We start from the raw sequence: 20,533 nt of genomic DNA, 5'->3' as shown, positions 1-20,533 counted from the left end.
AGGCCTCAGCTGATACATCGCCTTGTCACAGGGCTTCCCCCCATTCACGTACTCTGCTGCCACCTGGTTTTAATTCCTCCCCAGGGCTGTGCCACCTCAGATGACCAAACTTCTCTCCCCTTTCTGTCTCCCAACCTCCCCAGAATAGAATCCCTGCCAGGCGGGGGCCCTGTTGGTCCTGCTCACCACCGTACCCCCAGCCCAGAGCCCAGTGCGGCTTCATATATGCTCGGGCTACGTGATCTCGGAGCAGGCACTCTTAAGGACTCCTGCCTCTGAACATGCCAGCCACCACGGGGTGGGGGGTGGGGGGAGAAAACAAGACCAGCCAAAGCCACCTACTCTGTGTGTCCTCTGGGGAGCCAGAACCGTCTTCTCCAGCTAGCGTGCTGGAAAGACTCAATGCCTCAACAGTGAGGTCTCACGGGTGTGGCGGTGAGAACACATGACCGAGACTCCAGGGCTCAGCCATGGGCCACATGGGTATCCGCACCTGTCTCCCCAGCTGTAACAGGAGACCCGTAACCACATCTCAAGTCTGTCGCATGCTAAAGCACCTAGCACAGGCTCAGCCTGTGGAATGTGCTGGCTCAAAGTGGGCGAGTACCGCTCCAGAGAGCTCTCTACCCACCCTGATTTGTTCAGTGAGGTCACGGTAGCAAGGTGGGGAGAGAGCCTTAGGGCCGCAGACACAGCCGATAGCCAAAATGAAACCAGAAGAGAACACTTCTCGGTGAGGTCGGATGTCCTCTGATGGCGCATGTCCTCGGGAAGAGCTCTGAAGCTGGGGCCAGCAGATGGGGCTCTGAGTCTTATTCTACCATGGGTCACAAGGTGACACTGGGCAAGTGATATTCTCTCTGGGCCTTTTCCCCATTTTTTTTTTTTTTTTTAAGATTTAAAAAAAAAATTTATTTGTCAGAGAGAGAGAGGGAGCAAGCACAGGCAGAGAGGCAGGCAGAGGCAGAGGGAGAAGTAGGCTCCCTGCCGAGCAAGGAGCCCAATGTGGGACTCGATCCCAGGACGCTGGGATCATGACCTGAGCTGAAGGCAGCCGCTTAACCAACTGAGCCACCCAGGCGTCCCCTTTTCCCCATTTTTGTAAACCAATGATGAAAGTCATGCGTTCTTCCCTGCTAGTGTCACTTCTTATCCATAAGGCTTACGACCAAGCAAAGGCAGACTATCCAGACTCAGCAAGGTTAAGCTCAGAGGCAGACAGAAGCCTGGCTATGTTGGACGCGTACCGTGACCTTGAGGCACTACACAAATGCGGCAGGCAGAAATGAGTTTATTGCATTAGAAAAAACACCAAAGAAACCAGCAAACACCTCCATACAAGACAGTTATTAGTAGTTTGACTTTAAGGGCGAAAAGGAATCTCAAAGGTACAGCTTTATTTTGGGGAGGGGTGATGGTCTCATCCGTCCTCTTTCCCTGTCCCTTTAAACCAATGGGCCTCCATGGAGGTGTCCGCCGTGTGATACGATTACACACATGGTTCAGTTTTTGCTCTGCTCGCCTCGCACACCCGTGTGGAGCTAGCTGGTCACAATGAGCCTGCTCCTGGGGTTCTGGGATTGACCAAGACATGTGAGGATGGGGTTAGCGGTTGTAGCCTGAGCCTAGGCTTCCAAAATGAGTGACAGGGGGCCTTGGATGGGGAGAGAGAGCTGGGCTTCCTGGAGAGCTCTGAGAAGACCCCACAATCCCCAGGGCACAGGCATTGGCACAAATGGCTGCTGGGCATGGAGGGGGCTTTCAATGAACCGAGTGACTCAGTCTCTCAGGGTAGCACTTTGGCTAACTTCTCCTGGGCCTGGAGTGACTGCTATTAGGAGTGAAGCCAGCTGAGCCTGGATATGGGGGAGAAGGGGGTGGAGCCTGTGTTGCCCAGTGCCCTCTGGATAGAGCTGAGAGTTCTGGGAGGAGAGGTCTGGAGCAGAAGCCTGGACGAGAGGGCTAGGCGAGGCAAGCCGGAATAGGAGAGAAACTGGGCGGGAGGCAGGGCGAAGGCCTCCACCAACAAGCTGCCCTCCTGGGAGGGAGAAATCCAGCCTGAAACCCATTCTCCATGAGCCCAATTCTGCCAGTAGGTCCACATTAAGTACAGTCTCTGCTGGTTTCTGCTCTCCAAAATGACCCTTAACATCAAAGCTGGTCACTGTGGAGGTGCCCCTGGTCAGGTCACAGACCAACACTAAGGGAGAAAACCATCTTTTCCTCTAGCTGAGACCCCCATGGTGCCAACTGCTAGGACTAATGGCAGAGACAGGAGGGGATGAGGCCAGAGATGAGCAGCAGCTTTCTGAAAAGCAAAGGCACCTGCTACGGGCCAGACCCAAGGAAAGAGAACATAATTCAAGTCTGAGGAGAGGCAGGAGCTGTGGCGGGAGCAGCCCACAGATGCCAGGGCTGGGACTCAGGGACCCGGCAGTTCTACATCCCTTTGCCACACTCACTGCCCCAAACTTAAGAGAGGCACGTGAAAAAAAGGAATCGGAGAGCCTCTCCAGAGAAGAAACGTCCAGATTGTTCCTCCCTATAAGCTCCTGCAGCGGCTCATTAGGAAGGTGCCCAGGCAGGCTCTCAACAATGCATCCTTAAAGTCCTAACGAAAACGGAAATAACATGTGCCTTCAAAACACATTGAGGATAATGTAAAAAATCTCTATTGGAAACAATTCACAATTTTCTTGCCACCTTAATTCTGCATTATTACTCTTTCTACATCAGGGATAGTTTCCTAGAGCAGGAGTTCTTCCTCCTTGGTCCCTGGCCGAATATTGCCTATTGGTTTGGGCACTGGAGGGGGGTACAGTGACTGCAAATAACCTACATTATTACTTGTAGACAAAAGGCCTGGGTCTCTGGCACTCCAGCCCAAACCTCCACCGGGACAGGCCAGCTACGCCGAGGAAGAGCAGCCCGCGGGCAGCTAGGCAGCTTCTCCAAAATTGATGTCAGAGGATTGGCAATCGGTAGGTGGAAGGAAGAATGGCTTTATCCTGTACTCTCTGGCCTGACACCTGCTGTCACTCTCCCTCGATCCTGAGGGTTCTGGTCGCTCTAGGCCTGGCCCTGTGGCCTTGCTTGGGGTAGGGAGGGACGGTAAGAGAGGTTGTGGCTACAGAGTTCACTTGGGTTGGGTCAGTCTTCCTGAGAGTGGTCTCAGGTGCACCAAGTCCTTTGGTTCATTTAAAAACCAGAGTCACTGCTTCTGGGATGTCGCAACTGGTGCTTCACAGATGTCGTAAAACTCACCTGGGTCTCCCAGGTGGTGACAACCTGGGTAGAGCACGGGCGGTCTGTGGAAAGAGGTGCTAGGTCGGGGCTCCCCCAAACTGTGCCTCCTGCCTTCTGCTGAAACAAACCCCCTCCCTTTCTCCAGTGCAGAGGACGCTCAGGAAGCAGCGTCAGAAGTGAACTCACAGACAAGACAGCCTTAATAAATTAGTATAATACTATTAGAAGGGATGGCATTTTGTTCTGTTTCTTAGCAGCATTGTCCTACATGCAGCCTGATGACATCCTTCCCTGGGAAATTTAAAAAGCCGTCCCCTGGTTGTTAGCTCTGATGTAAAATTATAAAATAGAAATCTGGTAGGGTTTGTTTTGTTTAAAAAGGAAAAGCCCCTGTGAGGCAGGGCGGTCCCATGCAGTCCTGTTAGCTTTGGCCGTTGGGTGGGCCCACAGGGCTCCCTTCAGGAGGCTGAATCCTGGGGTCCAGGAAGGTCCGTAGGGCCTGTCCGAAGGGCCTGTGGAGAAAAGAGACCCAGGGGCTGGGGTGGGCTGGGTGCAGACCGTCACAGCTGCGCCCAGGGGGCAGGGGTGCCACCAACCAGGAAGAAGGACAGCACAGCCTCATTCAGTTTTGTCACCTGTCCCGCAAGTGACGTCATCAGGGGGGCTCTTGAGACAGCCTGCTCCGCCCTTTTACCCTTGGGGTCCCTGCCTCAGTAGACGCTGCCATCTCAGTACCTCACTGCTAGATTCTGGTTAGCTCGGTGGCTTGAACGGGCTGGCGACACACAGGGAACTAGAGCTTTCTGACCTTTCTGTACCAGAACATTGCCAATATCGGAGTCTGAGAGATTTTCCAAAATTCCTACGACCTTAAATCAGGGACCCATGACACATCTCAGTTACTGGCCTTCTTTTTCTTCAGTGGACAGTGCCCTTTTTGAAAATCAAGTCCAGATTTGAAGGGGATGAAGCATTCTCGAGCATAAGCAGATGAAACTAAGATATATCAGCCCTAAACCAGATAAGTCCTGGAACTCCACGCATCAAATAACAGCAGCAAGAACATTCCAGCTGCTTCTACTTGCTTAGGGCCCCATAACCCAGATCCCTTAGCAACGCTTACTACCTCGGGGTTCAACACACCCACTGAAGTACACGCAGGGAGGGCCAGGCCCGGGAGGGCTCTCCCCACCAGGACACAACAGTCCTGTTTCCTCTGCGAGTTTTTCCTGAGGGGTTCCTACCCACGTGCGGAAAACACCTCACCTTGCCGAGCCTGCTAAACCTGTCAGGACCTCTGGTGGACAGGGCCCCAGTTCAGGAGAAACTGAGTCAGAGTCAGCAGGTGGGACAGGGTCCTGGAGTGGGTAGAGGCTGCCTTAACATATTCCACAGCCAAGATAGGGAAGGGTATGATGGGTTTGGGTGTGCGGGCCCTTTTAGGGGACAGTTGAGACTGGGACGACTACATCAGATGGGAGGGCTGACCGGGTGCTACAAAGGCCAGGAGGAAGTTGTCTTTGAGGGCCTCAAAGAGCTCACAGTACAGAGGAAGCAAGACCAATAAATGACATTTACAGACTAAGCCACCATACTAATGCTCCGATCTATTCTTAGCTTGTCCATGTAAAAGTGTTTTATATTCATGTGCTTCTGGGGAGGGGCCTGCCTCATGACCAACATGGCAGACAGATGCCTGGATGGTGTGTCAGTGCCCTAGCTAGATTCGAGCGGGTTCCTAAGTCCTGTGGTTGCACTCCAGCCAGGGCAGAGCAGGTCCAACTCCAGGGGGGGTGAAGGTCGCACAGGCGGGGACCAGGGACTGAGGGGATGGTGGCGGCCCCTGCTGGCAGGTGCCATCACAACAGGGCGCACCTCCCACGGGAGGATTCCGGTGAGAGCCAGGGAGGGCACACGTGGGCCAGACCCACGCACGGACCGTGAACAGGGCTTTCAAGGGCAGGGCCAGAGACCAAGGCCACTTACGTGGATAGAATTTCAGAGGGAAGGTCGGTGATGTAAGAAGGGATCTTCCGCCCAGTCAGGAACTGCACCACTTCGTTGGTGAAGGTGTTACAGTTGTTTTCAAAGACATTGTAGGACTCTCTCCTGCGCGTTGTGGGAAAGGTTTAGAGAACAGATCAGAGGGGCAGCGAGCACGTATGTGCAACAACTCAACCAAAGTAACGGCATGGCGAGCACAGCTGAGTCCGAGCCCTGGCATTCTCCTTCTCTCTTACACTCCCAAGGGCTGCTGGATTTGCCACCGGGGACTCTAAGACCCCAATTTTTAAGGGAAGGAGGAAATAAAAATGTATGGCTCCTCTACTGTTTCAGGAGAATCTTTGTATTCACCAAAGCAGAGCTCAAGGGTTACAGCTGAACGTTTACAACCGCGGATTAAAGCTTCTTGAAGAGAGAACCTACTCAGGGTTGCGTATCATCCCAACCCCTCCACAAACCCTGTTTTTGATTTCCCAGGACAAGGTACTTGCCCGGTACGGGCTGCGAGCAGCAGCTGCTGATTTGAGTCGGGAGGAATAAATAGCCCTGCCCTCAGAGTTCTGGCAGAAGGTAGGCTCAGATGGACTACGAGCCTTGGAGCAATGCTGAGCTCTCCTTGGGGGCAGAACTGCCTTCTCTTCAAATGTATTCAGCCAATTCTGGGCCAGACCTTGTGCTGAGTGCGCTAGAGGATGTGAGCTGGTGGCTGCCCTCCAGGGCCTGTTATCTAGTCGGGGGACAGACCTGACTAACCACCGCCCGTGTCTCCACTCACCGGAACAGAGACTCCCTCAGGGAGGAGAGGTACTCCTGAAAGAGTTCTTCTGTGACTTCCGTGCTCCCCACATCAACCACAGAGTCTGGGGGCCCAAGCAATGTCCCTCCCTAAAAGAGCCAACCCAAAGAAAGTCATTAAGTCACTATCTCCACTGAATTTTTTTCATGTGGCTTCCCATGGAAGGCCACCAACGCTCTGTTCCAACAACGTTTAACTTTCAGAGCACTCAGGGCAGACGAAGAGTGTTATATCCTATCGGATCAGGCTGCAATGGTTTAAGAGCTTCCCGTCAACTCTCCACTGCCACGTGCTGGCCATGTGGCTAAGAAGCTGGGCTGCTGGTTTCTGGCGGGGCCTGGGGAAGCCAAGTCTCTGGCCGGTTGGACCCCTTATGCTATCTACTCATCTGGTTGATTAAAAAAATAGAAATCCAAAAAAAAAAAAAGAAATCCAGAACCTGAAGTCTCCCTTTGTCTCCAACATGCCTGATCCCAAGGGCACAACAGGATATTCAGAAATGGCTAGCACTTGACAGGCCATCTTTCTAGGCCTACATTTAAGTGTCTACAGCCAGTTTTCTCTTGTGACACACTTGATATCCCTGGGAAGACTGGGAAAATGTGAAGGACTCTTGAGCGATCTGGTGGGCTGGCAAATACTTTCACAGCTCAGCTCTATTTTGATCTGTGAAGATAATCTAATAATGGTGATAGGGTTCCCCAGGCAAGGGAGTTAATGGGCCATGGAAGGCCTACAGAAAACCCTCTGCCATGGGTTAACAGACTGCCACAGCAGACCAAAGGAGAGACTGAGGCCAAGGGGGAAACCGGCCAAGGGTGAAGCAACAGATCACTGGGGAGGACAGAGCTGGGAAGGGGCTGGGGAAGTAAGGGAGAGGACTCCTGAGCAGAGCTCCTAGAAAAGATCATTCATTCACGCAACAGCTATTAAGCACCTACTGTGTGCGTGACATTGTTCTAGGCACGGGGGGTGCTCACTTCGGCAGCACATATACTAAAATTGTTCTAGGCACGGGGGAAAGCGTGGCGAGCAGGGTAACTATGGTGGTCCAAGAATAATGGTCTCAGAATTGTAAAGACTGAAAGGTCACTAGTTGAGTCCCTATCGTTCACTCATATGACAAACACGCATTGAGAACTTACTAGATGCTGGCCTTACGCTAGGCACTTGGGGTATGATGGGGACAAAACAGATGAGATCCCTGACCTCATGGAGCTTATAGTCTAGCAGGAAGGCAGACCAAAAAAATCCCATAAACCAATGCATAATTATGAGCTGCAATAAGGGTCTTACTGGAAAAATACAGAGCACCACCAGTGTGTACGGCAGGGGACCTTTCCAGTCGGATGGGTTTGGGAAGATTTGCCTGAGAGACTAACACTGAACTCAGATCTGAAGGACGGAGAGGCAGAACCAGGTGAAGGATCAGGGAGGTGGGCTTAGGAGTGAGAGTTTAGTGAGAGCTAAGTGAGAGCTTAGGTTCCAATGTCCATGGAATGTTCCAGAAGTGAGAAGGGGGTGGGGGTGGGAAAAGGCACCACCTGAAAAGGTCATGCAGAGCTGGAGACCGAGACCGGATCAGAGAGGGCCCAGAGGCCAGGTTAAGCTTGCTGGGTTTTATTCCAAGAGCAGTAGGGGGAGTTCTGACAGAAACAGGGGAATGCCACGATCAGATTTTCATTTTGGAAAAGATCACCTCGCCCCCTGGGGGGCGGGGGGGAGTCCTGACGGAGGGGGAGCAGAGGTACTTCTGAGGTCCAGGCTAGCTGTGAGGGTGGCATGGACGAAGGTGAAAGCTCTGGAAACAGGGAAAGAGATGAAGAGAGAGAGACTGACTTAAGATACATTTACAAGGTGGAATTAACTGGGCTTCATGAAGGATTTGTTAGAGAAGGTGGCGAACTGGTGAGAGGAAGAAATCAAAATGCCTTTCCATTTATGAGTACCAAAATGAATGGTTGCCTGGTCTTTGTTTGACTACCTCCTGTGAAAACCCTTAGATAGCTCGGAGAGGAATTTCTTGGAAAGATGCATGGACTTTAGAGGCAGAGTCCTGACTTATACCCTGGTGCTAATTACTGGCCCTATAACTTGGGGCAACACATTTTACCTCTCTGAGCCCTCATCCTTCAGATGACCACTGGCTAAGTTCCTACTATGAGCTAGGCACTGAGCTGGTGATGGGGACAGAGGGCGAGACACAGTCTCAGGTCACAAGGAGCTGACACACAGCTCCCTGCAGAGACTCAGGAACGGTTGGTTCATCTACCGTATCACACTCGGTGGGACCCAGAGGGACCCCCAAATGCCAAGGGAGCAGAGAGGAAGCTAGGGAAGGGCGTTCTTGAGCTGAGTCTTAAGGTAGTTAGGAGGAACTATGTCATAGGCCAACATCCACTGGGCTAAAAGCCAGACATACAGAGTGGGGACCCCAGGGACCTGAGACGGGGAAGGGTGTGAGGGAAGCCACTCACTGGGGGACAGCTGGAGATACCACCAACGCCGAAGTAGAACTCATCCTTGTGCACAACTATGGAGGTGTGCCTGCAATGCAGAGAAGTGAGTCGGTAAGCCAGAAAACTTAAAACTGGTCTGGGAAAAAGCAAATACCCCACTGGAAGGAGAGTAATTTCTGCCCAAGGATAGGACTTACAAGGTCAACAGCCTTATGTAACTAACCAAAGGCATAAATATCCTACAGAGTTTCTCATCTTTGGCACTACTAACATTTGGGGCTGGAGAACTCTTGACTGGGGGGCTGTCCTGTGTATTCTAGAAGTTTAGCAGCATCCTGACCTCCCCCCACTGGATGCCAGGAGCACCCCATCCCCACCAGCTGTGACAACCAAACCTGTCTCCAGGCACTCGTCTGGATTGTTCTTGGGGGCAGAACTGTCCTCCTGGAGAACCGCTGCTATAGATCATGTCAGCAGAGGGGAGGCCCTGGATTCACCCTGACACTGAGAAACTGTTAGTTGACCTATGGTTTCCTCCTTCATGGAACTGAGAACCCAGCGACCATCTTGTCCAACAGGGAAGGATCGAGGACAGAGGCACCAAAGTGGACGAGTTTCAAGACAGACATGTGGGGCCCTTGAGACTTCTGTAGTTAGAAAGCCTTGGTTGGGCGGGTGGGCACAACATCATCCTGCCTTTCTTTAGAGCAGGGTCAACCCCAGCACCACTGCTATTTTTGGGGGCTGGATAATTCTTTGTTGTAACGGCTGTCCTGTGCATGGTAGGGTGTTTACAGCAGCAACTCCGGCCTCTACCCACCCATCAAAAATGTCTCTAGACACTGCCAAATGTCCCTGGGGTGAGAGTCAGGGCACAAGATTACCGCTGGCTGAGAACCACCACTGCTTTAGAAGTCAGAAGTTTGATGGCAGGGAGTGCTCGGTTTCAAGCTGGAAGCTACAGAGACCTGAAACGCACAGGTACTGCTTTGTTTCAGAAACTAGCCAATCCATGTAGAGTCCCACCCAACTTACCAGATGCCTTCCAGTTGTTTCCCTGTGGAGAAAAGAAGAGATTTAGCCACTCTGGGATCAGACTCCTCTCAGCCTGAGTAAATTCAGACCATCACCCAAACCCAGAGTAACCCAGGGGGCACCTGGGTGACGCAGTCGGTTAAGTGTCTGACTCTTGGTTTCAGCTCAGGTCATGATCTCAGGGTCATAGGATTGAGTTCTGCACTGAGTGCAGGGTCTGCTTAAGACTTTCTCTCCCTTGGGGCACCTAGGTGAGTCAGTCCTTAAGCCTCTGTCTTTGGCTCAGGTCATGGTCCCAGGGTCCTGGGATAGAGTCCCACATCTGGTTCCCTGCTCAGCGGGAAGCCTGCTTCTTCCTCTCCACTCCCCCCCTGCTTGTGTTCCCTCTCCGGCTGTCTCTCTCAAAATCAATCAATCAATCAGTCAATCAATCTTTGGGTGGGGGCGCCTGGGTGGCTCAGTCGTTAGGTATCTGCCTTATACTTGGGTCATGATCCCAGGGTCATGGGATGAGACCCGCAATGGGCTCTCTGCTCTGCGGAAAGCCTGCTTCTCCCCCACTCTCTCTGCTTCTGTTTCCTCTCTGTCAGATAAGTACATAAAATCTTAAAAAAAAAAAAAAAATCTTTGAGTTGGGGGAAGAATTTCTCTCCCTTGAGGCAAAACAAAACAAAACAAAACTCCCTCCCTCTCTGAAATAAATAATCTTAAAAACAAAAAACCACCCAGAATAACCTATTAAAAACCTTTTGGGAGACTTTCTAGGAATGCATTTCTCCTCCAATAAGGTCCTTAGGTCCTGATACAGTTATGTTGTGTTAACTAGAATGCAAGATAAAAAACAATGGTACAGATGTCCCCGAATTTTGTGTCTGCTTTTTTTTCCCCCTTCAGGGTAAATTCAACTTTGTCTTTTTATTTTTACTTTTTAAACTTTATTTATTTTTAAAAAAATTTAGGGGCGCCTGTGTGGCTCAGTGCGTTAAGCCTCTGCCTTCAGCTTGGGGCATGATCTCAGGGTCCTGGGATCGAGCCCCACATCGGGATCTCTGCTCACCAGGGAGCCTGCTTCCCTCTCTCTCTACCTGCCTCTCTGTCTACTTGTGATCTGTCTGTCAAATAAATAAATAAAATATTTTTTAAAAAATTATTTATTTATTTGACAGGCAGAGATCACAAGCAGGCAGAAAGGTAGGCAGAGAGAGAGAAGGAGAGGCAGGCTTCCAACTGAGCAGAGAGCCCGATTTGGGACTCGATCCCAGGACCCTGGGATCATGACCAGAGCCAAAGGCAGAGGTTTTAACCCACTGAGCCACCCAGGTGCCCCAACTTTGCCTTTTTAATTTCTTTGTCTCACATACAGAGACAACAGAACAATGGTATAAAAAGGCTATTATCCATTTCTTCATTGAGCATATGTGAGGTGAAATCCTTCAGGAAATGACAGAGCAAAACTTGACAACGCCATCCATCTGAATAGTCAATCCAGATGTATTCTATACCTCCACATGGCAGAAATGATGTTAGGTATGGAAATGAAAATATGAACAGATCATTCTCCTGCCTGTAAGGAGCCCAAAGTCAAATGGAAAGAGAGACACACACATAACTAAGTAAAATACAATGTTGATAGGCTCTCATTATAGAGCGGTATAATTACAGAGTGCTAAAAATAAGATGTTATATATAATAAAGATAAGGAAACTTTATAAGCAGCAATTCAACCAGGGAACAAGTAGGGGCAGGAGTGGACCTTTCTGCCGGAGTGAATATGTGCAAATGCACAGTTGTGATAAAGACAGGTTAGAGAAAAGAGTGCAGTGATGGTGACAGGAGGGAAAGCGGCTAGCAGAGGCACCAGCAAAGTAGGGTAAGCCCGGACAGAAGGCTGCCCTACACTGGGGGGGCATTTGTGGTTGTTAGGCTGTAGAGTGCCTCGATCAGATCCATGTTTTTATTTTTATATATTGTTTTTAAAGATTTTATTTATTTATTTGACAGACAGAGATCACAAGTAGGCAGAGAGGCAGGCAGAGAGAGAGAGGGAAGCAGGCTCCCTGCTGAGCAGAGACTTACCCCGCTCAGATGAGGGGCTCGATCCCAGGACCCTGGGATCATTACCCGAGCCAAAGGCAGAGACTTTAACTCACTGAGCCATCCAGGTGCCCCTGGATCCATGTTTTTTTAAAAGACATCTACATCTTGTAAAAGAACTGTAGGGGCGCCTGGGTGGCTCAGTGGGTTAAGCGTCCACCTCTTGATTTCAGCTCAGGGTCTGATCTCAGGGTCCTGAGATTGGGCCCTGCAACAGCTCTGTCCTCAGCGGAGAGTCTCTTAAGATCTCTCCCTACCCCTACTCCTCCTCCCCTCTTGAAACAATAAAATAAAATACAGCATCACAGTGTATGGTACCCAGAATTTTGATACATGGAGACTATACTAGGTTCAACGGCCTTGGGGAGAAAGGTAAAGACCTCCAAAAGATAAAATTTACCTTAGGATTGGTTGTAAAATCTAAGAAGAGATTTCAGTATGTAGGGAATTAACATGAAATACTGTGTCTATTTTCAATACAAACATTTCATTCCCTGTTAGTGTGGCCAGGCTAAATGCAGTAACAAGGAAAAGAAAATGTAGCAGAGTTCTGTCTCTCCTTCAGTTAGGAGACTAGTGTGCTTTTCACTAAGAGACCTGCTACTTTGGCCCACAAAGCCCAGACAGACAGAGGGATTCAGGCTGGGGTTTCTGAGGTAGCTCCCTAGACGGTGGGGCAGGCTCTGCCCTTATCCAAACTGAGCTGAAATCCCACAGAGGTGGCTGAGAAACAGACTGGAGGCTGCACGGCACTGGTCACCCACTTGGGACAAGCGTCCTCAAAGGCAGCTTCCGCAGACGTACATCCTTTATGATCCTTACTCTCAGTTATCATTATTCTCACGACATCCTTATGCGGTGGAGTAGGGCAAATATTTATTAACATCATTTTACAAACAGGTAAATAAAGAGGCATGGTTTGTCTGGCATAAAAGCAAGGAGGAGAAACCACGATACGCCAATGTACTCGTTGGAGCAGTTCAGGGAGAAACATAAGGGCAGTGGCTCAGCAGCCTGTCCTTGGGAGGAAAAGAACAAGGACCACGGTCTCCTCTGTCAAGTGACAGCCATTGGAAAGTGGAACTAAACTGATTTTTAAAAATTTTGTTGGCCAGGGGCGTCTGGGTGGCTCAGTGGGTTAAACCTCTGCCTCCAGCTTGGGTCATGATCCCAGGGTCCTGGGATGGAGCCCCATATGGGGCTCTCTGCTCAGCAGGGAGCCTGCTTCCTCCTCTCTCTGCCTGTCTCTCTGCCTACTTGTGATCTCTGTCTGTCAAATAAATACATAAAATCTTAAAAAAATATTTTTTTTTGTTGGCCACACTGGGGCGGGAGTGAGTAGGAGATGATGATTTGAGACTGAATTAGGTCACAGGGCCATTTTGGAACATGAATTAGGCTCAGTGGATATTAGCACACTAGAGAGAAGCAGATTATTTTCCCATTAGGATTTCGTCAGCAGGCCCAAGAGTGGGTGGGTCAGATGCCTGCATGTCTCCAAGCTTGCTGGAGCATCTAGGGCACGGATTTCAAGGGCTATGAAGTATGCACATGAAAACAAATGGAAGGCAGGGATATCAGTCCTGTTTCCATCAAGAGTAACAAAGAATGCAGAGTGAGGTCTGCATTAGTCAGCATTTCACTGACTGTGAAAGAGGTGAGTTAGGATACAAAAGCCAAGGAGAAAATACTGCATCCTGGCACGGGTGGCACATAGACATACACGCTGATTGCAGGACAGGCTCGAGATCAGCCCCTGGAATCCTGCTGCTGTTCAGCAAATGTCTGTTTGGTGATGGGGCAGCACGGGGCTCTGTGCAAGTAGCATTAGGTCACCGGTATAAATGCAGACCTAGCTCACCTCCCATATTCCTCTAATGATAGTGTTCTTATTTATTTTGTTTTAATTCCAGTTAACATGCAGTATTATTGATAGTGTATTTATTTATTTTTAAGATTTTATTTTTTATTATTTAAAAAAAATTTTTTTTAAGATTTTATTTATTTGACAGAGAGAGAAATCACAAGTAGGCAGAGAGGCAGGCAGAGAGAAAGAGGAGGAAGCAGGCTCCCCGCGGAGCAGAGAGCCCAACGTGGGGCTCGATCCCAGGACCCTGGGATCATGACCTGAGCTGAAGGCAGAGGCTTTAACCCACTGAGCCACCCAGGCGCCCCCAAGATTTTATTTTTAAGTAATCTCTACACCAAATGTAGGGCTTAAGCTTACAACCCCGAGATCAAGAGCCACATGCTCCACCTACTGAGCCAGCTAGGAAGCCCTTGATAGTGGTTTTATTTGGCAATGCTTTTTTAATATATTAAAACATTTTTTAGGTTTATTTACTTATTTTTAGTACTCTGCACCCAGTGTGGGGCTCGAACTCACAACCCTGAGATTGAGTGGCACGCTCCTCCCACTAAGCCAGCCAGGCGCCCTTAACTGGCAATGTTTTCTTTTCTTTTCTTTTTTTTTAAAGATTTTATTTATTTATTTGACAGAGATTACAAGTAGGCAGAGAGGCAGGCAGAGAGACAGGAGGAAGCAGGCCCCCTGCTGAGCAGAGAGCCCAATGTGGAACTCGATCCCAGGACCCTGAGATCATGACCTGAGCCGAAGGCAGCAGCTTAACCCACTGAGCCAGCCAGGCGCCCAGCTGGCAATGCTTTAACCTGCTGGTTGGCTCAGCATCTGCCAGATTACCAGCCACATGAAGGGGTTAATGTAACTTACAAAATCAGCTTGCTCTTCTCTGGGGCCACAGGATAAATATTGAATCTAGGTGGGAAAGAGGTAAAAGGAAACATTTGTATAATGTAAGTGGGCCTCTGTGCCAATATTGTAAAGAAAAATAAAAGGCTATTGGCAGGGCTTTCCCTTCCTTTAGGCAAAGAAAGGTTATCACAAAATCAAATGCAGTACATTGTTAAAAACTGAGAGGGTATTTTATTTTACTTTATTTATTTTTAAGATTTTATTTATTTGACACAGAGAAAGATCACAAGTAGGCAGAGAGGCAGGCAAAGAGTAGGGGGGGCAGGCTCCCTGCTGAGCACAGAGCCCAATGCGATGCGGAGTTCGAACCCAGGACCCTGAGATCAGGACCTGAGTCGAAGGCAGAGGCTTAACCCACTGAGCCACCCAGGCACCCCAAACAACTGAGAGGGTATTTTAATTTTTTTAAAAAAGTAGGTTTAAAACTACTTGGTATTCCAATGCTAGGATTCCTTGGAGTCAGTACAGGATTCTTTCCTCGTATAAAATAACTGACTTAGGAGTTCTTTTCCTCAGTACTGAGAGAGTTCCCTTTAACTCTTGCTTGTTTTCATTAGTCAGGCCTTATTGCAATGCTTTGAGGTATGTCTGCAACATTCCGCCATTCAGCTAGGCTATATTTACTGAACACCGGTCACGGTGCTAGACTCTGGATAAATCCATAGAGTTCTTGCCCACAGTGGAGCTTCCAGTCCAGTTCTGGGGGTGTGTGAACACTGATGAGGAAATAAGCAATTACAGGGGTGCTTGGGTGGTTTAGCCAGTGAAGCATCTGAATTTTTTTTTTTTTTTTGATTTTATATATTTATCTGACAGAGAGATAGAGAGCACAAGTAGAGAGCGCGGTAGGCAGAGGGAGAGGGAGAAGCAGGCTCCCTGCGGAGCAAGGAGCCCAATGCAGGGCTCGATCCCAGGACCCCTGGGTAGATGGTAGATGCTTACCGACTGAGCCACCCAGGTGCCCCAGCAGCTGGCTTGATTTCGGCTCAGGTCATTATCTCGGGGTCATGAGATTGAGCTCCACGTTGGGCTTCGTGCTGAGTGTGGAGCCTGTTTAAGATCCCCCCACCCCAAAACCACTGCCCTGCCGCCACCCCACCCTGCTTGCAAGTGCTCGCTCTCTAAAAAAGAAAACAATTATGAAATAGAATGATAAATGCGATTAAAGTGGAGCATAGGATGTTATGAGCACATACTGGGGACACGTGACCAAGATTTGTGGGGTAGGGGTCAGGGAAGTTTTCCTAGAGAAAGAGACATGTTAGTTGAGAACTCAAGGATGAGCAGAAGTTAGCCAGGCCAAGCGGAAGTGTTATGGCAGGCAGCATAGCTTTTGAAGAGCGAAGATGTGCTGAACAGGGGGTGCCTGGGTGGCTCAGTGGGTTAAGCCTCTGCCTATAGCTCAGGTCATGATCTCAGGACCCTCGGATCGAGCCCCATGTCAGGTTCTCTGCTCAGAGGGGAGCTTGGTTTACCCCCCCCCCCAACTGCCTACTTGTGATCCCTGTCAAATAAACAAACTCTTTAAAAAAAAAGTTTTTATTTATTCATTTGACGGGGGGCGCATACACGCAAGTGAGAGCAGGAGCTGGGGGAGGGTCAGAAAGAGAGGAAGAGGCAGACTGCCCCTTGAGCAGGGAGCCCCAGGCCCTCAGGATTAAGACCTGAGCCAAATGCAGATGCTCAACTGACTGAGCCACCCAGGCACCCCTCAGAATTCATGTTTTTTACTTCATTACTTTTTGTATTACAGAATTAAGCGAAGAACTGGGTCTAAAGTAAAATCTCAAATATTCATTAGATTGCATTCTGCCAAGAAATGAATATGTTCTATATCCTTCTGTCTTTAAACCTGAGAACAATTTTGAGATAGGCTTCTGAAAAAAATAAAAAATAAACATAACCCTGAGATACGTGCATGCACACAAAACTTTAGATTAGAAAACAATCAACAAATATGATGTATTCTTATCACAATTGAAAAAAAAACCCAAGCACCTCTGCATTTGTCTCTATGTCCTTTAGCACTGAAAAAGGTCATGAAATTTAAATAACAGCCAAAATTATCAAGAGGAGGAACTTAAAGGATAATTATTATAGCTAATTATCTTGGGCAAATGGTATATTACGAAAAAGAGGTATAATCAGCTGTCTATTAGAACGCTAAGGATAAATCTGGGACCATTTCATGGTGAATGAAGGACAGTCGACCAGAAATACCTTCATGTGAAGCAATTATTCTAAGAGACTGGACACTGGATGGGATAAAACTGTGGAGTCTCCAGTGGAGGAGAAGGGAATTACACTAGGCTTTCTCCAGTCCAGTCATGACTATAATAGAGCTAGAGGGGTCTTTTTTTTTTAAGATTTTATTTATTTATTTATTTATTCGACACAGAGAGAGAGAGAGACAGACAGACAGCACACGCACAAGTAGGCAGAGCGGCAGGCAAAGGGAGAGGGAGAAGCAGGTACCCTGGGCTCCATCCCAGGACTCTGGGATCATGCCTTGAGCTGGAGGCAGCCACCCAGGTACCCCTAGATGGTGTCTTTTAATGAGGAACCATCATAACAAGAATAAGGTACAACTGATGAGGCCACACTAATTTAATATGGCAAAATGAGTGCAATGAGCAATGATCATAAATCCATAATTATGAATGGCACAGAAACACTGAACGCAGATCCTTTTCTCATCCAAATTTGAAACACTTGACCAAAGATGCTTTTACAAACTTGAAAAATTATAAAGGGACACGTTCCACAGTAGAGCGGATATAACAAAATGATTGACAACACGAGCCCTGAAAGTCAGAATGCTCGTGTTTATAACCTAGCCCTGCCACTTACCAGCTGTGTGAGCAGGGGCTAGTTTCTTTTTTGGCGGGGAGGGGGGGGGCAAGTCTCTTTACACCTTATGTCTCAGGTTCCTCAAATGAAAAATGGAAGTAATCACAGGACCTACCTCCCAAAACTATGGTGAGGATTGTAACACACACAAAGTACTCAGAAAAAAAGTGTGTGGTTCATGGGAAGTTCTCAACAAATGCAAACTATTAATATGCTTCTGGAAGTCATATAGCAAAAATCAGGAAACAAGTGGACTTTCTAAAGGTTCAAATATATTTGGGAATGGGAAATCAATACACTGGTATATACCCAACTTTAAGGTTGGTGATGTTTGGACAGGGTGAACCAGTATGGCAATGCCCATTTTCCAAAAGTTTTTAACTCTAGAAAGTAGTGATTACTAGCTTTGATAATCCTTTCATTACTTTTGCAAAAGCCATAAAAGCAATATGGGAGACAAGGGATAGAGAAGAGAGAATTAGGTTTGCAGGCAAGGTGATGTTCTCAGAAATACCACTGCGGGCAGATGTGCCAAACTCGTGAAGTTCCCATTTTTGCCCGTGATCCTTCTAAGATTTCTCATCTATTAAAAAAAGGAGGGGGCAGGGGGCCTGTCTGGCTCTCCCCCTTCAGTTATGGCAGTTTTCCCTTCACCCATGATATTCCACAAAGGCCTTCTTTCAGTTCCAGCACAAGGCCAGGCTCTATCCTACCTCCCAGCCTTGGCAGATTGATCTTCCTCATGCCTAGAACACTAGAACTCCCTCACCACCCTCCTGTGACTACTACTTGATCCTTGACTTCCCAACTTAAGTCACTCCTTCTGATACCCTTAAAGTCAGGTTTCTCTTGTTACTTTCAATCTCAGCACCCTGTTTGCTTCTTGCATGGCCTAACACTTATCACATCCCCGGTGAGCAGCTCCAAGATGGCAGTGAACATTTTGCTCAATATATTGTCCTCAGTTAAGCTTAACACATGGACTCAAAAAACAATCTATTGGGCGCCTGGGTGGCTCAGTGGGTTAAGCCGCTGCCTTCGGCTCAGGTCGTGATCTCAGGGTCCTGGGATCGAGTCCCACATCGGGCTCTCTGCCTGCTTCCCTCTCTCTCTCTGCCTGCCTCTCTACTTGTGATCTCTGTCTGTCAAATAAACAAAATCTTAAAAAAAAAATATTGAATGAATCACATAGCAGTGATTCCCTAAGGGCATTTATAGCTATGACCAAAGTAACCAAATAATGGCTCCATTCCAAGAAGTTTAGTTGGAACTTGACTGATGTAATCTGTTAGCCATTAGCACCTTCCTCCATGACTTTGTAAGTTTTGCTTTCAACTTTGCCTTAGTCATTTTAACAACTGGTGATCTGGGCCCAAACTTCTAGCCAACAATGGCCTGGCTACATAACAATTATAAGAAGAGCTTATTTAAAATGCAGATTTTTGGATCAAAATTCCAGAAGATTCTTATTTAGTACCTGTGTAACGAGGCTCTAGAATCCATAAATTTAAAACTTCGCTTATTTTGAATAAATATATGTGTGCAGTACACAATTCGAAAGGTACAAAAAGTTTACAGTGAAGTCTCCCTTCTATTCCCGTCCTCTGGCATCAAGTTCCCCTTCCCATAAGTTACCACTGTTTCAATTTCTTATGTATTCTTCCAGATAATTACCTGTCTACAGGAGCATGTATAAATCCTTTGCTTTAAACACACTGAATATTTAAAGAACTGTTCCAACTTTGTTTTCTCTACTTCCATTGACCAAAACTTGTTGAAAGTGAAGTGATCTGTATTTTTAACAAGCATCCCAGGTGATTCTGAGGTAAAGCCAACCATCAGTAACCACTCACTGGCCCAGGGTTAAGAGATTAAGTGCAACTCACTATGATACACCAGAAACTCAAGGTCATTGAAAAGATGCCTCCCAAGTAGTCTTGTTACTTGACTTCGGCCCTCTTGTCTTACCAAGATGAACTAAAACACTCTCTAATGAGTCCATAAAAGTAAGGAAAAACTAGCCATTCCAATGGATGTTGCCAAAGCTGTTCAATTTTTCAATTCCTGGAATCCTTTCCCGCCCAGAATCCACTGAAATCACAAACGCGACAACTTCTATGTTAGAGGAGACCTTTCGGTATTTGGGTTATAACGAGGTTTGACATGCCGCGAACTAGGGCTGATGTTCTCTTCTGGTCGGGAAGTCGTTTAATGGAGCACACCTGAAATACGTCCTTTACTACCCTTACTGACACAACAGTATCCAGTCCTCCCCTAGAATTGCTTTCTAACCATCTGGACAAAAGCAATTAACTTAAAAACTGTTGAGAAGACCGCACTGTCACTCGAGTTCGGGCTCCAGTAGCAGACCTGACTTCACCTCCACCTGGGAGCCATGGCTGGGCCCCCGGGCGGCTCTAGCTTCCTACTCCCATCTACCCCAGAGACTGCAGAGTGTCCTTCTGGCACGGAGGGAAGGCTCTCTAAGGGCCACCGGGGACCTCCGCAGTGTCCCCTCCACCACGAGGGGCACCGCGCAGTAGGCATCCTCATCTCCCCTACACTCGGTGGAGGAAGGGGTGTAAAGCGCTCCCGAAGTGGGGCAGGGGAGCCGCCGGGCTGCAGCGCCGGCTCACCCCACGGCTCGCAGGGGGCAGGGGGAGGGCGTGACTCGCCTCCATCCCTTCCTCCTGGATTCAAACGCGAAGTCGGGAAAGTGGCGCTCCAGGGGCCCGAACCTCAGACCTCTCCCTTCTCCACTCGCGCTTTCCTGCATCCTCTGGGCCCCGCGTCCCCACCACGAGCCGTGGTCCAGGCCTCCCTACCTCTGCCGGCCGTCCCGGCACCCTCTTGCCCGCCCCCAGCCCCCTCACCCAGCATGATGGGGCTGAGCCGCCGGGCCAGGCCCTTGGACAGGTCGTACACGTAGAGCTTCACCGGATAGAGATTCGGCGGCTCCATCGGGACCCGTGGCGGCGGCTGCCACGAAGTCCCTCAGGCACCCGGCAGCGGCTTGGACCTTCCCGTACCCGACGGGGGAGGGGAGCGGAGGGAGCGGGGGGGACCGAGCCCAGGCCCGGCCTGAGGGGCGGGGGAAAGGCGGCCCTGCGCTACACGCGCCCCCGCGCCCGCCACCGGCAACGACTACTGTGAGGTGACAGAGCCGGGACGGGCAGGGTCCGCGCGGAAGAGGGGGCGGGGGCGGGGGCGGGAGCGGAGACGCACTCTTGCGCATGTGCTACCGTCCCGACGGACGACGAGGGGCGGGGTTTCGCG

General features: G+C 49.1%; 1 protein-coding gene across 1 annotated transcript; it reads right to left on the bottom strand.

The window, feature by feature from the left end:
• Window positions 1-1,271: 1,271 nt before the first annotated feature.
• DESI1 (desumoylating isopeptidase 1) lies at window positions 1,272-20,503 on the bottom strand. Its single transcript, XM_059401908.1, has 6 exons — window positions 20,131-20,503; window positions 9,541-9,562; window positions 8,524-8,593; window positions 6,026-6,135; window positions 5,233-5,355; window positions 1,272-3,758 (listed from the first exon to the last, which is right to left on the bottom strand). Exons 1-6 carry the CDS (start codon window positions 20,216-20,218, stop codon window positions 3,668-3,670), a joined length of 504 nt encoding a protein of 167 aa, XP_059257891.1. The 5' UTR covers window positions 20,219-20,503; the 3' UTR covers window positions 1,272-3,667.
• Between the last annotated feature and the right edge of the window lie 30 nt (window positions 20,504-20,533).

This window comes from Mustela nigripes, chromosome 6, assembly GCF_022355385.1.
Source record: "Mustela nigripes isolate SB6536 chromosome 6, MUSNIG.SB6536, whole genome shotgun sequence".
NCBI lineage: Eukaryota > Metazoa > Chordata > Mammalia > Carnivora > Mustelidae > Mustela > Mustela nigripes.
The sequence above is the reverse complement of the archived record's forward strand: the minus strand, read 5'-3'. Positions and strand labels throughout refer to the sequence as shown.